Consider the following 19,419-nt stretch of genomic DNA (forward strand, 5'->3'; position numbering starts at 1 on the left):
ATGAAGACAATTCACGATTATGGGAATTGATTTTTTTTTCTGTGTAATTTGATAAATCTTGAGATACTTGCAAGTAACCCAATTGGGTTGGAGCCGGAGTCTTGTGCCGTATTGCTAAACAGTTTTCGGTAGATCCGTGGTAGATTTTCTTGGAAAATCCACTAAATCATTTATCATATTGATCACACCAAATACTGTGGTAGAAAATTATTTACCGGTATTTATCGAAAATCAATTTTTTACAGTTTGATGCCAACGAAAAATTTCAAGAAATTTATCGCGGTAAATGAAAATCACTTCAACAATACAACTTAGATGTAGATCAATTAAGAACAAGCTTTATTGTATTTGACGCAAAATCAAAACAACTGATCATTCCCCCGATAAGGAAACGTTGACCTTCCAATCAGTTTAGCGATAAGCTCTCGATCGATTAAGTTATTTAATCATACAAAGTTAGAGCTACTACTTAGTTGGCCTCCACTAGTGGTTGAGTAAACACACCAACCACTCTCAAAGCAGCATGTTTCGCGTACTTCTGGCCCTAGCCATCGCCGGCCACCTAGCGTTGGCCCAACGCGACTCACTGGTTGAGAAGATCCGTCCGCTGGCCCTCAGCTGGACTCCAGGAGCGAACCCACTGCCACCGCATCAATACCTGTCCGGAACCAAGCGTGAAGAAAGCGACAAACGTGGCCTTCCGCTGGGCATCCTGATCGCGAAGCAGCAGATCGAGCTGCCGGAACAGTTTGACGCCCGCGAGCGGTGGCCAGAGTGCCCCAGTTTGAGGGAGATTAGGAACCAGGGCTGCTGCGCAGGTTGCTGGGCCATTTCGGCGGCGGAGACATTCAGTGACCGTTGGTGCATTCATTCCGGAGGAAAGTCGCAGTTCTCGTTTGGGGCGTTGGATCTGCTGTCGTGTTGTCCCAAGTGCGGTGAGGGATGTAGCGGGGCCGGATATCTGGGGAACTCCTGGCTGCACTGGGTTCGAGGCGGTGTGGCCAGCGGTGGTCCGTACAACTCCAACCGGGGTTGCCATCCGTACCCGTTCGATGTTTGCCAATCGCCCGACGAACAGGACGACGCGCCCAAGTGTGACCTCAAGTGTCAAGCGTCGTACAACGTGACCAACGTGGCCGACGATCGGCGCTTTGGACGGATCGCCTATCGAGTGCACCCGGAGGAGACCGCCATCATGGAGGAGATCTTCGTGCATGGTCCGGTGCAGGCTTCGATGGACATATATTACGACTTCAAGGCGTACCGGACGGGAGTGTATCGGCACGTGTTTGGACCGCAGGACTCGGAACATGCTATCAAGATCCTGGGCTGGGGCGTTGAGAACGGCGTCAAATACTGGCTGTGCAGCAACTCGTGGGGACAGGACTGGGGTGCAGATGGTGGCTTCTTTAAGATCGTTCGCGGTGAGGACCACTGCGGAATCGAGTCCAATGTGCATGCAGGGTTGCCTGATTACAACAGGCGCAGCTGAGTTGAAGATTCGGTTTAGCGAATTCATGTTGGTAATTTAAATAATTAAAAGTGTTTCATTCAATATAAAAAAAATTAAATAAAAAAGTAAAACAATGTAAAGAGTGTTCACTTCGTTCCGAAAGCGGTTCAACACAAAAAAACGTCTCCAAAATTAAACAAAAAAAATCCACCAAACAATTTCATCACCCTTCTCGTCCACTGGCAAACGTTCCGCGGGCAGTGATTAATTAATCGCCGGTGACCATTTGTCTCTGGGCAACACTTTCGATCCTGTTCACTAGCTCTAGTCCGTCACTCGAGCACGATGGGGTCCGCTTTCAGAGCAGGTTACATTCACGGCGTTAGGATGGTTCAGGATTTGTTCGTTTTTTTTTCAGTAATAGCCCCACATTCTAGCAGTGCATGAGAAAAAAAGCTGAGAGGGTCGTTCTTATATAAAATTTTCCAAACATTCCTGAAAAAAAATACTATCAAAAACACTCGACTGAGATTTATTGGTTAAAACTTCAAAAAAACTGGTCATAAATTGTCAGGATTATCACTTATCAAAAAAGTTTTTTTGCTCTGGGCCCCGTAAGCCCTTATTGAAAATTATCTATATGGCATCGGAAAGGGCATAACATTTCCGATCTTTTGATACCTATACCTCTAGGTTTTCTATAAAACCCAAAAAAAAGCAAAGCAATCCACTTTAACGACCCCCGAGTCTTTTGTGGTCTCTGTTGCAAGTTTCTGCTCATTTCTAGGCGTCCGAAGGTTCTGTGTGGTGAGTCACCCAAAACCTCTTTTACGTAAATGGACCGACGTTTTACTTCCCCATCCGATAGAAGGCATAAAACCCACGTTTTTAAATACTTTGCTAAAAACGTTGTTATGGTTTCGTTTGAGCAACCTGTCAAAAATGTAAGGAATTTTGTAATTTTTGTTCTCGTGGATCAAACTTACTTTTTGCTCAGGTATTTAAAAACGTGAGTTTTATAGAAAACCTAGACGTATGGGTATCAAAAGATCAGAATTTTTATGTCCATTCCGATGCCTCATAGGTTGGCTTGTGAATCGTGGACCGGTTCGGATGCCGGCGGATTTCCCGACGACGTAATTCCGGGTTGGTACGGAATTCCAACGATAAATCTATTCTATCGATACAAAGACCCCCAAAACGGTGTTATATCCACTCCAAAATGTTTATTTAGCAATTCTTTGGTAATATATTGACATTTAGTTGAATTAAATATTTGCAATTAAAAAAAAATCAAATTATTCGCTCTATAGCATTGCCTTGGCGTTCCCGATTACGGGATTCCTACCCGAAACTAGGTGTCCGAAGGCTTGATTGTTGAGGCAATTGCAAACCTCTTTTACACCTAAGCTTCCATCCACCCCGGGATTCGAACTGACGACCTTTGGATTGTGAGTCCAACTGCCTACCAGCGACTCCACCAGGACAGGACCCAGGGAGACGACTCCTACACCTGGACTGAGCTATCGACCTAACCCCTAGGTTAGACCGGGCCAACATTTACTTCCCCATCCGACGGAAGGCGTGATCAGACAAATCTCGTCTCGAAAAATGCCACCGGGACCTTCTGGGATCGAACCCAGGCCGACTGGGTGAGAGGCAATCACGCTTACCCCTACACCACGGTCTCGGTAATTTGCAATTAAGTTTTTTAAATTAAGTTAAGATAAGTTTTATATAGAACTTTCAGAGTTATATAAACTTTTATACTAAGTAGTTAGTAATATTTATATTCAATCCAAATTAATCAGTCAAGGATGCATATTTGGAGTTGGGAGACTGGATTTATGGTGATTTGTCAACAAATAACTTATTTATGTTAATTTTTCGAAAGGTGTACAAACTTTTTTTGCACCTTTTTGATTTTTGTAGTAGTATTTGTTATATAACTTTTTATAAAAAAAAAACATCTTTTCATGAGCTTTTTGAAGCAAAATATTCGGCATGAGTTTCTGAACAAAACGTAGTACTAGGTTTCTGTCAAACTTTAAATTGTTTAGGTGTTTCATCACAAAATGTGCATCGTGCTCAAGGGGTTTTTATGAGCAACTCTCTACGAAATCGGCCGATTTCAACCAATTTTATTTTTTGTATTTTTTTATTTGACTTAAACTTTGTGAGGGCCTTCCCTATGACCAAAAAACCTATTTTGCGTCATTGGTTCACCCATACAAGTCTCCATACAATTTTGGCTGCTGTCCATACAAAAATGGTATGTAAATATTCAAACAGCTGTAACTTTTGAGTGATTTTTCTGATCAATTTGGTGTCTTCGGCAAAGTTGTAGGTATTGTTGAGGACTTTTGAGAAAAAAATAGGCACACGGAAAAAAAAATTTCCCGATTTTTTTATCAACTTTTTTTTCACTAAAACTCAATTTCCCAAAATACGTATTTTTTGATTTTCGAGATTTTTTGATATGTTTTAGGAGACAAAAATCCGCAACTTTTGAGCCCTAGAGAAACATGGTCAAAAAATCTGCCGCCTAGTTATGAATTTTTGAAAAAATAGTGATTTTTGGAAAAAAAATGAAGTTTCATGCAAAACAAAGTTTGACATTATTTTTTGATGCAAAATTGAATTTGCAATCGAAAAGTACTTTACAGATTTTTTGATAAAGGGCTCCGTTTTCAAGATATAGCCGCCGAAAGTTTGATTTTAGCGAAATATTTGCAGTTTTTCAATTTTTAAAAATAGTGACTATAAGTGACCATTTCTAAAATTTTATTTTTGCCTTTCTTACTAAAGAAAGGTATAGTGTTTGCTTTTGGCTCCGACGCCAAATCAAGCTTCGTTCCCAAATCATTTCTCGAGAAATATTCATTCGAAAAATCTGCAAAAAATCATGGACGATCGATTTTCGTCGTCTCGTCGACAAGTTGCCAAGTTGAGCTTCACATGCAGACGCGAGCAATGCTGGCGCGTGATGCTGGCGCGTATAGAGTTTTGATACTAGATTACCCCCTTTTAGTGCAAGTTGCTTTATCGATTGCTCGTTCATAACACATCGCCTATCATTATTTTCTATGCTAAGCTTCAGTTAACGCAAACTAGACGCAAGCAGCTATCTGTTCTGAAGCCTCATGCTCATTCTTTTGCCTTTCTTTTTGTTTTGCTCATTCTCTGATCGAACTCTGAGCGAACGAATTTCTGGGAAGCGTTCAAGCTTCCCATGTGCCAGTGACAACGCACATCGCGGGTTTGGTTTTCTAGCTTCGGTACTAGCCTTTTTGTGTATTAGTATTTTTGTTTATCGTACCAGCGCACCAAGGTGGTTTATTCGGTACGTTTGCGTTTGTCGTAGTGAAGTCCCACCGAGCGCTCAGTCGTTGTATGCTTCCCAATCCCAAAAACGCCTAAATGCTTGCTTATTGAAAGCTCTCAATTTTGCCTAACGCCTAAATGACAGTTTAGTGAATTACAGTAGGCGTTTCAAAGCTTTCAAGAACATTTATGCGGCTTTACCGTTACATCGTTGTTTACAACACGGCAAATTCTCGGGTGTTGAAACACTTTCTGTCAGTTATTTTGTAACCAGTTTAACGCATTGGAGCAAGACGGAATTATTTTGTTTTCTCGTTAATTTTTAATATTTAGAAAAGTGCAAAAAAACACTCAGAGAATACGAACAATTTAGCGATATGCAGAAAACATTACGAACATCGCAAATTGTGAGCTAATTCTCTGTCTCAAAAACAATGTGTTCTGATTTAAAAAATCGAAAATGCTTGTGTGCGAGCACAGTTTACAACCGGCCATGGCAAATGGGGCAAAAACCAGCGCTTTTCAGTTATATGAAAAAATATGGTTGAGTTTCGAATTGTATTATGAATGGATCATTCTTTATATTGCTATTTCTTTGAAAAAATAAATAAAAAAAAAATCAACTGCCGTTAACTTCCTTTTGTAAGAAAGGCTCTATCTCACCCCAGGTGGGATTAAATCGGGTTTTTTTTTGAATAGTTCAGAAAATTTGCTATAAAATTGTGTAAGAGACATTGAAGATTGGACCTCGGAATTCTGAGATAGAGCCGCCTTAAAAAAAAAGAAACACGAAAATTGAAGTTTTCTAAGTCTCACCAAAATAACCCACCATTTTCTAATGACGATATCTCAGCAAATAATGGTCCGATTTTCAATGTTAAAACATGCAACATTCGTGAAAGTTTCCGATCTTTTCGAAAAAAATATTTTTTATTTTTAAATTTTTTAAATCAAGACTAACATTTTAAAAGGGCCAAATATTGAATATTACGCCCAATTAAAATGCTAGTCTTGATTTAAAAATTTTCAAAGTATTTTTTTCGAAAAGATCGGAAAATTTCACGAATGTTTAATGTATTAACATTGAAAATTGGACCATTAATTGCTGAGATATCGTCATTAGAAAATGGTGGGTTATTTTGGTGAGACTTAGAAAACTTCAATTTTCGTGTTTCTTTTTTTTAAAGCGGCTCTATCTCAGAACTCCGAGGTCCAATCTTCAATGTCTCTTACACAATTTTATAGCAAATTTTCTGAACTTTTCAAAAAAAAATATTTTCAGAAATGGTCACTCATGGTCACTATTTTTAAAAATTGAAAAACTGCAAATATTTCGCTAAAATCAAACTTTCGGTGGCTATATCTTGAAAACGGAGCCCTTTATCAAAAAATCTGTAAAGTACTTTTCGATTGCAAATTCAATTTTGCATCAAAAAATAATGTCAAACTTTGTTTTGCATGAAACTTAATTTTTTTCCAAAAATCACTATTTTTTCAAAAATTCATAACTCGGCGGCAGATTTTTTGACCATGTTTCTCTATGGCTCAAAAGTTGCGGATTTTTGTCTCCTAAAACATATCAAAAAATCTCGAAAAGTCAAAAAATACCTATTTTGGGAAATTGAGTTTTAGTAAAAAAAAAAGTTGATTAAAAAATCTGCAAATTTTTTTTTCCGTTTACCTATTTTTTTCTCAAAAGTCCTCAACAATACCTACAACTTTGCCGAAGACACCAAATTGATCAGAAAATTCACTCAAAAGTTACAGCTGTTTGAATATTTACATACCATTTTTGTATGGACAGCAGCCAAAATTGTATGGAGACTTGTATGGGTGAACCAATGACGCCAAATAGCTTATTTGGTCATAGGGAAGGCCCCCACAAAGTTTGAGCCAAATCAAAAAATACAAATAAAATCCATTTCCGGTTTTGGTGGAGAATTGCTCATATACTTTTTTTACATACCTACTGTACAACAATTGTACATGCAGTGTGTAAAATTAAGTGGTGATGAGCATGCTTTTGCATGCGATTTTAAAATCGGATTATTTGCTGTGTTATTATTGGTAGAGTTTCATTCATTTGACAACAATTGAACCACTCTATTGCTCTAAATTTGCTAACGCTTGCTTTCGCTGCCCAAATAAACGTTTCCACGTGTAACGAAATTGGGGTTGAACGCGCGACACGTGTGGAGAGGGCCGTACATTCGTCAAATGGACGTCCTGTCGATGGTGATGTGAGCCCGGGTCCTGTTCGAATGAATATTTTGGCTGCTTTTGTTTTTTTTTTTTTTTTTTGCTCAAGCTCAACTTTCATGGAACCAATTGGGTGATGGGTTTCGCCGACGATGGTTTACTAAATTAATTAAGTCTTCGCAGTATAATGGATCCATTAGCATGTAGATTGGAATTTTGCGTCTGATTTTTTTTTCAAAATTCAACTGTGAGTTTGTCATTTTTTTACAAAAAAAAATACATAAATAGAAACAAAGAACAATTTTCTGTTGCAAAATTGTCACCCAAATGACGCCACTTGGACTGAATCACACTTTACCAAATTTGACCATAAATCAGCTGCCACGTGAAGTTATGATGACATATTGACACCGGTCGTAAATCATAAAATTATCTCCGACGAAATGCACTCGGTTGCAGCTGCTGCATCCACAGCACGATGCACTTTGGCAACACTTTTGTCGTCAAAAATTAACTTTCATTTTGGCAGTGCGTCCAGAAATGTTGATTAAATAAAGTTATATTTGAATGAAATTGGCAGTTCAAATAGTGTTGACATATCAGTAAGAACATTTAAGAAATTTTATTAATTGACAAATATAAAAAAAAAATACTAGCAACACTGCCCTACTAATCTAGAGGCATCGTTTCTGATGCAGAAGAAGCTCAAATCACCTTCACCGGAAATGCATTTCATTCGCCTAGGTGTGGGGGTTGCGGACCGTCCCACCCTAAAAGAAAAGGTTTGGAAAACTCACCACCCAACCACCCACTAATTCACCATAAGTGAGCTTGGTGTGCACAAAACCAAACAAAGGAAGATAAATCACCTTGCATTAGAACAGGCAACAACAGCAGCAGTTGGAAGCGATTTTCCAGCACATTTGCAAAAACAAACTGTTAAACAAGTTTCTTTCCTTTCCCCCGGTTGACCTCGCCGGAAGTCTTCCCTCTGACCTCACTTTTCCTGTGCGCTGTCCGATTTTCTAACCCTTGGTGAGGTTTTTTGCGATGTTTTGCCTACCTTTAGGCATTTTCATCTTACTAATTTTCAATTGCAAGCCTACATTTAGGCGCTTCGCGCCACCAACCCACCAAGCTAAAGATTCAACTCCACGCCATGTCATCATTAGTGCGGCGAACAAGATTAAAGTGAAATTATGCGAGCAAACCAAGTTTCGAGCTCTAAGGGGGTGCTTGGGCTGGTTGTGGAAACTTTAATATGCAAATTAACAAACATGTCGACAGCTAATCTTCGGTTGTCTTCTAGAGGAAAAAGGATTCCGTATAGAGCTGTGGTAGAACGTGCGGGGATTAGAGTCGGGAAGCCGTGATGTGTGACAACATCTCTTGGCTAGAGGGAATTAGAAGAGTTGCGAGAGCAAAAAAAATGAACGTTCTGAGCTCGGAATTAATCCGTTAATTATTTTTCCGCTAGTTAGATTCTGAAACGACTATAGGTAAAATGGTGACGACATGCTGTGAAGAGGGTTTCTGAAGAGATAAGACGCGATTTATGGGCGATAAAGCGACGTGTGGTGGCAAATGGTGCGATTTGAGCACGACTTTGTATGAATTTGGCGCCTTGATGTATGCAAAATAAGCTGCGTTTGAAAAAGACGCCAAAATGTAGGCACTACTAAGAGCAATGAGCAGTTCTTTCAGATTTCGGTGATTCGATTTTTTTGTATTTTTTAATCCGACTGAAACTTTTTTGGTGCCTTTGGTATGCCGCAAGAAGCCGTTTTGCATCATTAGTTTGTCCATATAATTTTCCATACAAATTTGGCAGCTCTCCATACAAAACGATGTATGAAAATTCAAAAATCTACATTGAAAAAATGATGATACACGGTAAAAAAATGTAAGTGATTTTTTATTTAATTTTTTGTCACTAAAACTTGATTTGCAAAAAAACACTTTTTTTAAATTATTTTTTTTTATTTGTTTTAGAGAAAATAAAATGCCAACTTTTCAGAAATTTCCAAAAAAAATTTTTGACCGAGTTATGATTTTTTTAATCAATACTGATTTTTTCAAAAAATCGAAATATTGGTCGCAAACATTTTTCAACTTAATATTTTAAATGTAAAATCAAATTTGTAATCAAAAAGTATTTAAAAGAAATTTTAATAAAGTGCACCGTTTTCAAATGAAATCCATTTTTAGGTGACTTTTTTGAAAAAAGTCGCAGTTTTTCATTTATATTTTTGAATTAGTGCACATGTTTGCCCTTTTTTGAAAATCATATTTTTGAAAAGCTGAAAAAAATCTCTATATTTTGCTTTTTTGAACTTTGTTGATACGACCCAAATATTTTTGTTGATACGATGTAAATATTTTAAAAGGGCGTTATATTGAATGTCCTTTTGAAATGTTAGTCTTTATTTAATTTTTTTGAAAATATTGTTTTCGAAAAGAGCGTATGTTTCAAATTTTAACATTGTAAATCGGACCTTTAGTTGCTGAGATATCAACATTAGAAAATGGTTGGTTGTTATGTGAGACTAAGAAAACATCAATTTTCCTGTTTTTAAACAATTGCATGGCAATATCTCAGCAAATAAGGATCGTATCAACAAAGTTCAAACAAGCAAAATGTAGAGAATTTTCTCAGCTTTTAATTTTTTTTTTTTCAAAAGTTGGCAAACATTTAAAAAAAAAAATGAAAAACTGCGACTATTTTCAAAAAAAGTCACCTTAAAATGGATTTAACTTGAAAACGGTGCACTTTATCAGAATTTCACTGCACTACAATTTGATTTCAAATTTGGTTTTGTTATTGTCTGCTGTACAACTTTTTAAAACATTATTTAAAAAAAAAACTCGAACAGCTGGAGTCGGAGTCGGAGCCGGAGTCGGCTAAATTTTAAGAGCTGGAGTCGGAGCTGAAGATTTCTGATAACCCTGAGTCGGAGCCGGAGTTATCTTAAATTCAACAAAAAATATGTTTTTTTTATTGTTCAGTATTTCCTATAGTACAGCTTAATTAAAAAAATATCTTATATTTTTAATTGATTTATCAGATGCCATTATGTTTTTGAAGCTTTTTATTGTGATTGAAAAGCTCTAAAAAAAGTCATCAATGAGACACGGGGAACAATGATAAAATGGCTCTCACAAGTCGTAGTTTCAACCAATCAGGCTCATATTTTTGGGAAAGGTGTATCTACTGGATACACGTATGCCATAATAGTGGCTTTGGTTATGGACGCTTCCTGGCAAAGTTATTCATAAATGTTTGATTTTGGGGTGTAAAAGTAAATTATGACTGAAAATTACATTTTCGCTTATAGGCTGCCAATAATACAAAAACTACAATTTCTCCAAACTTCTTTCGTCATTTCATAGGGCATGAGTTGAGCTACAACGGCCCTTCATAAGAATTGACCAAAATGAAGAATATACCCAGAATCCAGGGCTGTCTCATTGTTCCCCACACTTTTCAGCCTATGGGTAACAATGAGACACTTTGATTTTTCTTCATTAAACTTTTCAAAATCTAGGGAAATCCCCCGAAACATGAATCGGAAGTGATTTTTGGCATATTTATTGAGTTTTGACTTCATTTAGCCAAACATATAAAGTTATATGGTATAAATAAAAGGATTTTACTAAATTCAAATACTTTTTAGTATAAATTTTGTTAATGAAAGCTTCAAGTTGGCAAAATTGCTTTAAAATGTTCAATGTAAGTCACCTGCAATGGAACAATACAAAAACGTGATGTTTTACTAGAAAAGTATTGATTTTCGTAGAGTGTCTCATTGTTCCCCACCTGTCTCATTGTTCCTGCCAAGTGCGTCTACGATGAGACAGTTGAATAACTCTGGCTGTAGATGTCGGATCGATCTCATATTTTGGTCCATGTTAGAACAAATTAAAAGAAAGAAAATGTAACAAAAAGCTCATTAAAACATGCTGATGAAAAAAATAGAAAAATCATTGAAAGTTGAAAACCAAAAGTGTCTCATTGATGACTACCCTACCCTATTACACTATAATCATGAGTACAAGAAAATAAAGTGTTGCATTTAAAATAATTGAAACAATCAAAAAATATCAAAAGAAAATTTGCAACAAATTTTGAAATAATCATTGATTGTTGATGTTGATTTTAGGTAAACTATTTTGATATCGTTACAAATTATTATTGAACAAATCTCAAGAATAAACTAATAAAAAAATGTATCGAACAAAATATAGGATTTTAATTTATTTTTCAAATATTATAAAAAAAACAAAGTCAATATATTATTAACTGGTACGAATTTTCTCATTCTGTATGTCCCACGCCAATATGACGGAAGGTGATAATCATTGCATATCAAAGTTCCTTAAAAAACGTAACTTAATCCACCTTTAAGTGGTTGGTGCCTTCCTCTCATTTATAGACTGATTAAAATCCCCTAAAGTGTCCACATGGTTTATGGATCTCCCCTAACGTGATCGCAGCACCTAAGAGGTCCTAATAAAAATAAGTAACGAGTAAAAACAGACTTTCTACAGACTTTTTGTCAAGATTATACAGAAACCGCCTTTCAGGAAAATGGCATCCCTCTACAAGGCTTTTTTCGTGGCGATCAGATGGGACCATTTGAGGTTATGTAAATTCAGACCATTTTTTAAATTGCTTGTAATTTTAGATAGGTAAGTCAGAAAATTCTTACTTCACCTAAAAGGTCTTCTCATATGCTTTCTAATAATATATAACATGTGAGGGTTTCATGAAAAAACCACCCTTTTTACCATAATTTTAATTTAATATGAAACAGTTTTTTTAACATAACTTTTTAAATACATGATAAAACTGCATAAATTTAAATAGCAACTAAGGAGACGTTAAGACGGATCGATTAAAACCATTCCGGCCAAAATCGGTTGAGCCTGTGACAAGATATTCCAGTGACATTGATTTAGTACACATGTCTACATACAGCCAAACACACAGACATTTGCTCAGCTGGTGATTCTGAGTCGATATGTACAAATGAAGGTAGGTCTAGGAGGTCTAACTAAAAAGTTCGTTTTTCGAGTGATTTTATAGCCTTTCCTCAGTAAGGTGAGGAAGGCAAAAATGAAATATTTGTGACCTAGAAAATATTTTACTTGTGGATATTTGTTTTTTATCATATTTTAAGTTTTTTTCATATATTTTGATGGAGGCGCAAGATCATTCCTAAAGCTTCGCTTTAGGTTTCACGAAGTATCGTGAACCTCCTTTTTAAATTATATAAAATTTTAAAATTAAAATAAATAAAAAAATTCCAGGGTAAAATATTTTTTATGTCACAGATATTTGAAAAGGACACCTTTCCACGAAGAAATTGTTTAGTTTCCTTTCCACGAAGAAATTGTTTAGAAACATTGATTTGCAATAATAATCTCCTCCAGCCATGGCGTGATGTCCATGTACGTCTTAAAAAAAACAAAAAAAATGTTTCGTTTAAAATGTCATTTAAAAAACAAGGTGCCTGTCACTGTGCTTCTTACAAATGTCAGCCTGAAAGTGAGCAAATTGAATTTTATTGTTCAATAGATCATTAAGGCCAGGTTTCTTTTAGTAATTCATTCAAAAATAAAAATTTAATATTTAAATTTATTAGCCTTGAAAAAAATATATTTTCAAATTTGAGGTTAAGCAAATAAATCCAAATTTACTTACAAAACTGTTCTTCTCAAAATGCCTCTAAAACTGAAGATATTTTTTGATTTCTGTTCCCATAACGTATAAAATTTGTAACCTAGAAACTTTTTTTTCGTTTATTTACTTTACTTTACTTTCACTTAACTTATTTTTCTTGAGAAAAGCATGACGCTTAGAAAGTATTTAAATAATCCTATTTATCAATGTTTTAAAAATAATTAACTAATAATAGTTAACTAACTTTTGAAACATTTAAAAATATGTGGAGTCGGAGTCGGAGTCGGAGTCGGAGCCAACCATTTATTCAAAGCCGGAGCCGGAGTCGGAGTCGGAGTCGGCTAATCTGAGAAAGCCGGAGTCGGAGTCGGAGTTGTTTGAAGTATGACCCGACTCCGCAGCCCTGATTATTACACTCTTAAAATAACCCTGCAAAGTTAGAATGAAACACGAAATTTTAAAATGAAAAATTTTGTTCTAAATGAAAAAATGACCCTTCTGGGACAATGTAGATTCGAAAAGTACATTAAATTTCCCATAAAAAGACATGTTCCAAAAATTTGTACAGTCGAGTAACGGAAAATGGTAGAGTTTTTAAAACCTTTTAAGTGTTTTCTCCATGAAAAGTACGTTTTTTTTTTATTCTGAGTACGCCATCAAATCGGGCGTCTAATTTTACATAATAGTCACTTTAACACCAAATTTCTATTTCATCACCGTTTCAGGCTGCAAAATAATTGAAAAACATCTCTTTTTTCGCATGTTAAAAAACGAAAGTGGTCGTACCGCCCCTCCGTCACGAGATATCAAAAAACGGACCTCGGTTTCGTGATCAGCAGCGATGGCATAATCATCATTAAAAGAAAATCTCTGGACAATCATCAAGAGAATAAATCCGAAGGGAGCATGGCTCTCCTCTCTCACGCACGAAAGATCGGTAAAAAGAATCGAAAAAAAATCATCATCTTGATTATTGGGCGGAACATCTTTTTCACTACTACACTTGCAATTGTAACGTCACACGTCGAAAAATCACCTGTCACATTTTGTAGATGGGCAATGTGAGTCATCAGCAGATTGATTTTCTTGGAGAATTTCGAGAGCGATTTTCTTTTGGATGATTTGCCTCCTCTCTCTTTCGCGGGTGAAGAAAGTTCGCAAGCGAAATTGATTTTTTGCGATTATTCCATCCCTGGTGATCAGGAACAAAAGAGCTCCTTAGGACAAAGTTTCAAGCAAATCGAAGAGGGGTCTGGGCAACTTTTCCCGATTTCGTGTGAGTTGGTAGAGAATTACCCAAAAATAACTCTCGATTTTTTTTTGTAAAATGAATCAAATTACGAAAAGGTATGAACAATTGTTAATTTCGTGGTTTATCTCCATTTTCACAAGATTTCGCCAGGCAACAATCTTACACTCATATAAGTACATTCACAGCCGACACATGTTGCAAGAAAACTCATCTTGACAAACTCTTAGACAACGGCATGAATTTAATTAATCGGATTCCAATGCGCCAATCAACCCATAAAACACAAACACTAGACAACCGTATCGTCTTCATCTCCCCCCCCAAACCTCCCTCCCTTGTCTCAAGAAACGCTTAGCCAAATCCAATATCTTTCTCTAAGCTTTGTTTTCATTACATGAATCCGGGGCCGAAATTATCACCCCCTTTGCCTTATCAGGATCATTGACTTTCTTCAGGTTCCAATTTATTCACTTAAACACGACACATTTCCGGAGTTTGCCATTTCTCTCTTCGTTTCTATTTCAAGAGTGGTCAGAAACAACAACATTTATACAAGGCCGCCCCCTTTTGCCCGAGCTAATGAACGAAGCAGGACTATTCCGGGCAACTCCGTTACGCTTCCCCGATAATCTGGGACCACTTCAAGAAGTCGCCCTCGTCGGAGATTTATAGTTTAATAGGGTTTTTTCTTCACTTCCCTGTTATGCTATCTCTTGGTGTGTCCACTTTGGAAGTGCACATAATTTTGTTCGTGACTCGAAACAATCGTACAGGGGATCTTCTTTTCGGGGGTAGATTCCTGGTCACGCTCCGGCGGAAGTACTGGCGTCTTGGCGCGTCCGACCGGTCTATCTGAAAGGCATAAATATGGACCCCGATAAGGGTGGGCGAGTTTTGGTTCAGTGGATTCGTGGTGGAGAGTCAACGGATGTTTTAATTTGGACAAGAAAAAGGGACGAGACCGTAACGAACATCTTGGTTAAAACTATTGCAAATTTGGAATAGTTTTTCCATATTTTTGCCTTCCTCACCTTACTGAGGAAAGGCTATAAAATCACTTGGAAATTAATTACATTTTCAGAAAGGTATTTAAAAGACCTTTCCAACGCGTCCAAGACATTGAAGATTTGACAAATCTATCAAAAGTTATAAGCACTTAAGTGTTGTTTATACGCTTTTTGTAGGCCGGATCTCAGATATGTTGATGAAAACGTTGTCCGGATCTCTCATGCGACCTATCGTTGGATAAGTATTCAAAAGAGCTTTCCAACGCTTCCAAAACATTGAAGATCTGACAACCCTATCAAAAGTTATATACACTTCAGAGCAGGCCTGCAAAATGTTTCCAACCCAGCGTACACATGAAGCAAACCAAAATGTCAGTTCACTGCTAGCATCTGACTGTAAGCCTACTGTGTCCGTTCAACCACTGCCGCCTGACTCGTGCCGGTCGGCTGCTTGAGAATGAGAGACGTGAAAAAATGAGCTACACTCACTCAATTCGTGTCGTATGACTGACTCGTAAAATCCTCTCTAAACATTATTTTGACTATTTTTAAACAATTGAATGGTTCTATACTGTGCAAAACACTTAAAACAACCATAACTTATATTCAAAATTACATTTCCACGCATAAATACCAACTTTTTGTGTAAAAACTTGTTTCTTTATGTGTGTGCGTGCAACGTCGAATGAGCGTTGGTCGACTACTGCCTCGCATTGCAGCTGCTCAGTGAGCTAGGGCACTCACGACTGATTCGGGTTTGTTTATGTCACGGTTTTGCGGTTCAGTGAATGGATCTGAAAAAATCGTGTATGCGTCACCGATTTTCGCGTCAGGACCCCTGACATTTTCAGCTCTGCTTCAGAGTTATTAATGCACTTTTTGTAGGCCGGATCTCAGATATTTTGATGGAAACTTTGTCCGGATCTCTCATGTGACCTATCGTAGGATGGGTATTCAAAAGACCTTTCGAACGCGTCCAAAACATTGAAGATCTGACAACCCTATCAAAAGTTATAAGCACTTAAGTGTTATTTACGCACTTTTTTGCATTTAAATGTGAGGAAGGCGCCAACCACCTAAGGGTGGATTAAGTAACGTTTTTTTAATGAAAAGAGCGTAATTAACACCACAGGAAGCCGTCAAGCGCACCTGTTGTACGAGGAGATTTGCAACACAAGTTTTTAATTTCAAACTGTCAAGATCCGTGCCACACAACCCTGAACCACCAACCGGCAAAAACTTCACCATCATTACGGCAACATGTCGTAATCCAGATTAATATCTGTTTCAAAACTTAATCAAACATAAGATTATACACTTCACTGTCATTACGAACTTCTAGCAGTGCTGGGATCTTCTCCAAAGCCCCTCTTTCCTCGTTCAAAATGGCACACGAAACTGACCGTGACATGTGCGTCTGTTCCGTCCGAACCTGCCGAGATAGTGTCCTGTCCGGGCTGTCCATTCGCGTCAAACTCGAGCTTCTCCCCCCGTCTTAGGCCGGACACTGTTGGACCCAAGCCGTTGTCGTTGTTTACCTTAATTATCATAAAACTTATCCCCGTGGAGAGCGTTGTCTCTCGTATCGTCACCGGTCCAGGCTTTGAGGGTTGTTGGAGTGGGAGTTCTAGTTTTGCGGTGACGTAATCTGAAATTTTTATGTTTTAAAAACGAATTATGATATGTTTTGAAATCCATTTACAATATACAGCTTAATTTCAAATCAACAAAAAAACTGCTCATCTGAACCTATTTTCTTCCAAAAATCTCCCAATTCCACCACACCGTCATCATAATATAATCTAAAACCTGTCAACCGCACATGTGTGCACACGTTGACCAACCTGGTGGAACTCTCGTTCCAATATTCAAATCCCCGGGCTTCGCTTCATTTCATCTTCCGGGGCGGAGTGTGTTGTGGCCAAGCTTGGACCTGCCATTGTTGTGCAACACTTTCTCTCCCACACTCAGAATGGTGCCGAGATTTGCCTCAAATTCAACTATAATCATTGTCAAGCCAGGTTTTGTGTGCGCTGAACCAAGTACTAGGTATAGGAAGCTCGGATGCTTGGAAATTAAAATGAACGAGATCCTTCACTCAATCGGACACGCCGATCTCGGACTTGGGGAAAGCAGCACCGTGAGGTGCTGTGACTTTATTCTCTCTCCCATATGTCTTCCAAAAATTTCGGGGAAAGGGAGGGGGGGGGTCTTCAGCCCGAAGCCCACCCCCCTAGCTACGGGCCTGTTGTAACACTTGGTGACTTTCGTATCGTAAGACCTCTTCTAGAAGTCTCGAATTTTGTTCAATACTGGTTGAAGACGGCTAAATTTGGTAAATTTGGCAATACTTACGAATAGAGGGTGACGAGCGGAAATTCCCGGGAAAAAAATCTCGGGAAATCGACCATTTTTGGACCTCTCGATTCCCGGGAAATTTGGTCGAGAGTCCCAGGAAATTTTATACTTGTAAAAATCGAAGCAAAATGTTATAAATTAATCAGAAAAACATTTGAAAAATTCGAAATGGTTTAGAACATTTGCTGTTCACTTGTCGTACGTTCCAATAACTATAATTGAGCGAAGCCCAAAAAATGTGGATCCCAAAATTTACCTTAAAGCATACTTAGTAGTTAAATCCCAGAAATGAAATATAAAGTTTTTTTTTAGTTTTGTATAATTAATTAATTTTTCCTTCTCTTGCCAAATTCACTGTTAGAATATCCAATTACATCAAAATGAATTATAGTTCAAATCATAGTTGAAAGGAACTCAAAAACTTTATTAGGTTTTTAGAAATACGGAATTGTTAATTGATTGTTTACTAATAAAATACATTGAATTGAATTGTATTATTAATTGATATGGAGAAAACCCTTTTCAAAATTATCCATTTTCATATCCTCTTTATAGCTATTTCATTGTTGATGTCAATAAGTCATTTTGTGTTTCACATTATCCTCAATATTAGAATCAATGTTTTAGAAGAAAAAACTCTAGCAATTTGTAAAGATTGCCTCAATCTTTGTTAAGGTCCGAACATTCGGGTTTTCCTCATAATTGTAAATATTTTTTCAATGAAAATTTTCAGTTGACCTTAAACAAGAAATGAATCATAAAATTGTTTTGAACTGTTATGTATCACATTGCGATACAGGGAAATTATATACAGTATGTAAAAAAAGTATTTACACCCCTTGAGCACTATGCACATTTTGTGATGAAACATGTAAAGAATTTAAAGTTTGACAGGAACCTAGTACTACGTTTTGTTCAGAAACTCATGCCAAACATTTTGCTACAAACAGCTCATGAAAAGATGATTTCTATAAAAAGTTATATAACAAATACTATTACGAAAATAAAAAAGGTGCAAAAAAAGTTTGTACACCTTTCGAAAAATTAACATAAATAATGTTATTTGTTGACAAATCACCATAAATCCAGTCTCCCAACTCCAAATAGGCATCGTTGACTGATTAAAAAAATGATTTGGATTGAATATAAAGTTTACGAACTACTTTGTATAAAAGTTTATATAACTCTGGAAATTCTATATAAAACTTATCTAAACTTAATTTTGCAAACTTTTAATTCAACTAAATGTCAATATATTACCATAGAATTGCTAAATAAACATTTTGGAGTGGGTATAACACCGTTTTGGGGGTATTTGTATCGATAGAATAGATTTTTCGTTGGAATTTCGTACCAACCCGGAATTACGTCGTCGGAAAATCCGCCGGCATTCGAACCGGTCCATAATTCTTAAGTCAACCTATGTGGCATCGAAAAGGGCATAAAATTTCCGATATTTTGATACCCATACATCTAGGTTTTCTATAAAACCCACGTTTTTAAATACCTGGGCAAAAAGTACGTTTGATCCACGAAAACAAAAATTACGAAATTCCATACATTTTTGGCAGATTGCTCAAACAAAACCATAACAACGTTTTTACCTAGGTATTTAAAATCGTGGGTTTTATAGAAAACCTAGATGTATGGGTATCAAAAGATCGGAAATTTTATGCCCTTTCCGATGCCACATAGGTTGATTGTGGATTTTCCGACGACGTAATTCCGGGTTGGTACGAAATTCCAACGAAAAATCTATTCTATCGATACAAATACCGCCAAAACGGTGTTATACCCACTCCAAAATGTTTATTTAGCAATTATATGGTAATATATTGACATTTAGTTGAATTAAAAGTTTGCAAAATTAAGTTTAGATAAGTTTTATATAGAATTTCAGAGTTATATAAACTTTTATACTAAGTTGTTAGTAAACTTTATATTCAATCCAAATTATTTTATAAATCAGTCAAGGATGCCTATTTGAAGTTGGGAGACTGGATTTATGGTGATTTGTCAACAAATAACATTATTTATGTTAATTTTCGAAAGCTGTACAAACTTTTTGCACCTTTAGTTTCGTAATAGTATTTGTTATATAACTTTTTATAGAAATCATCTTTCATGAGCTTTTAACAAAATG

At 36.8% G+C, this 19,419-nt stretch overlaps 1 protein-coding gene across 1 annotated transcript; it reads left to right on the forward strand.

Annotated features, from left to right (window-relative positions):
• The first annotated feature begins 523 nt into the window (after positions 1-523).
• On the forward strand, positions 524-1,587 carry LOC119770564 (cathepsin B-like). Its single transcript, XM_038265675.1, has one exon. The coding sequence runs from the start codon at positions 524-526 to the stop codon at positions 1,490-1,492; it is 969 nt and encodes a 322-aa protein (XP_038121603.1). The 3' UTR covers positions 1,493-1,587.
• The last annotated feature ends 17,832 nt before the right edge of the window (positions 1,588-19,419 follow it).

The sequence above is a fragment of the Culex quinquefasciatus genome, chromosome 1 (genome assembly GCF_015732765.1).
Source record: "Culex quinquefasciatus strain JHB chromosome 1, VPISU_Cqui_1.0_pri_paternal, whole genome shotgun sequence".
NCBI lineage: Eukaryota > Metazoa > Arthropoda > Insecta > Diptera > Culicidae > Culex > Culex quinquefasciatus.

What these genes read in the sequence shown, in the direction of transcription:
- LOC119770564 (XM_038265675.1), top strand. Translation starts at nt 524, where the DNA reads ATGTTTCGCGTACTTCTGGCCCTAGCCATCGCCGGCCACCTAGCGTTG.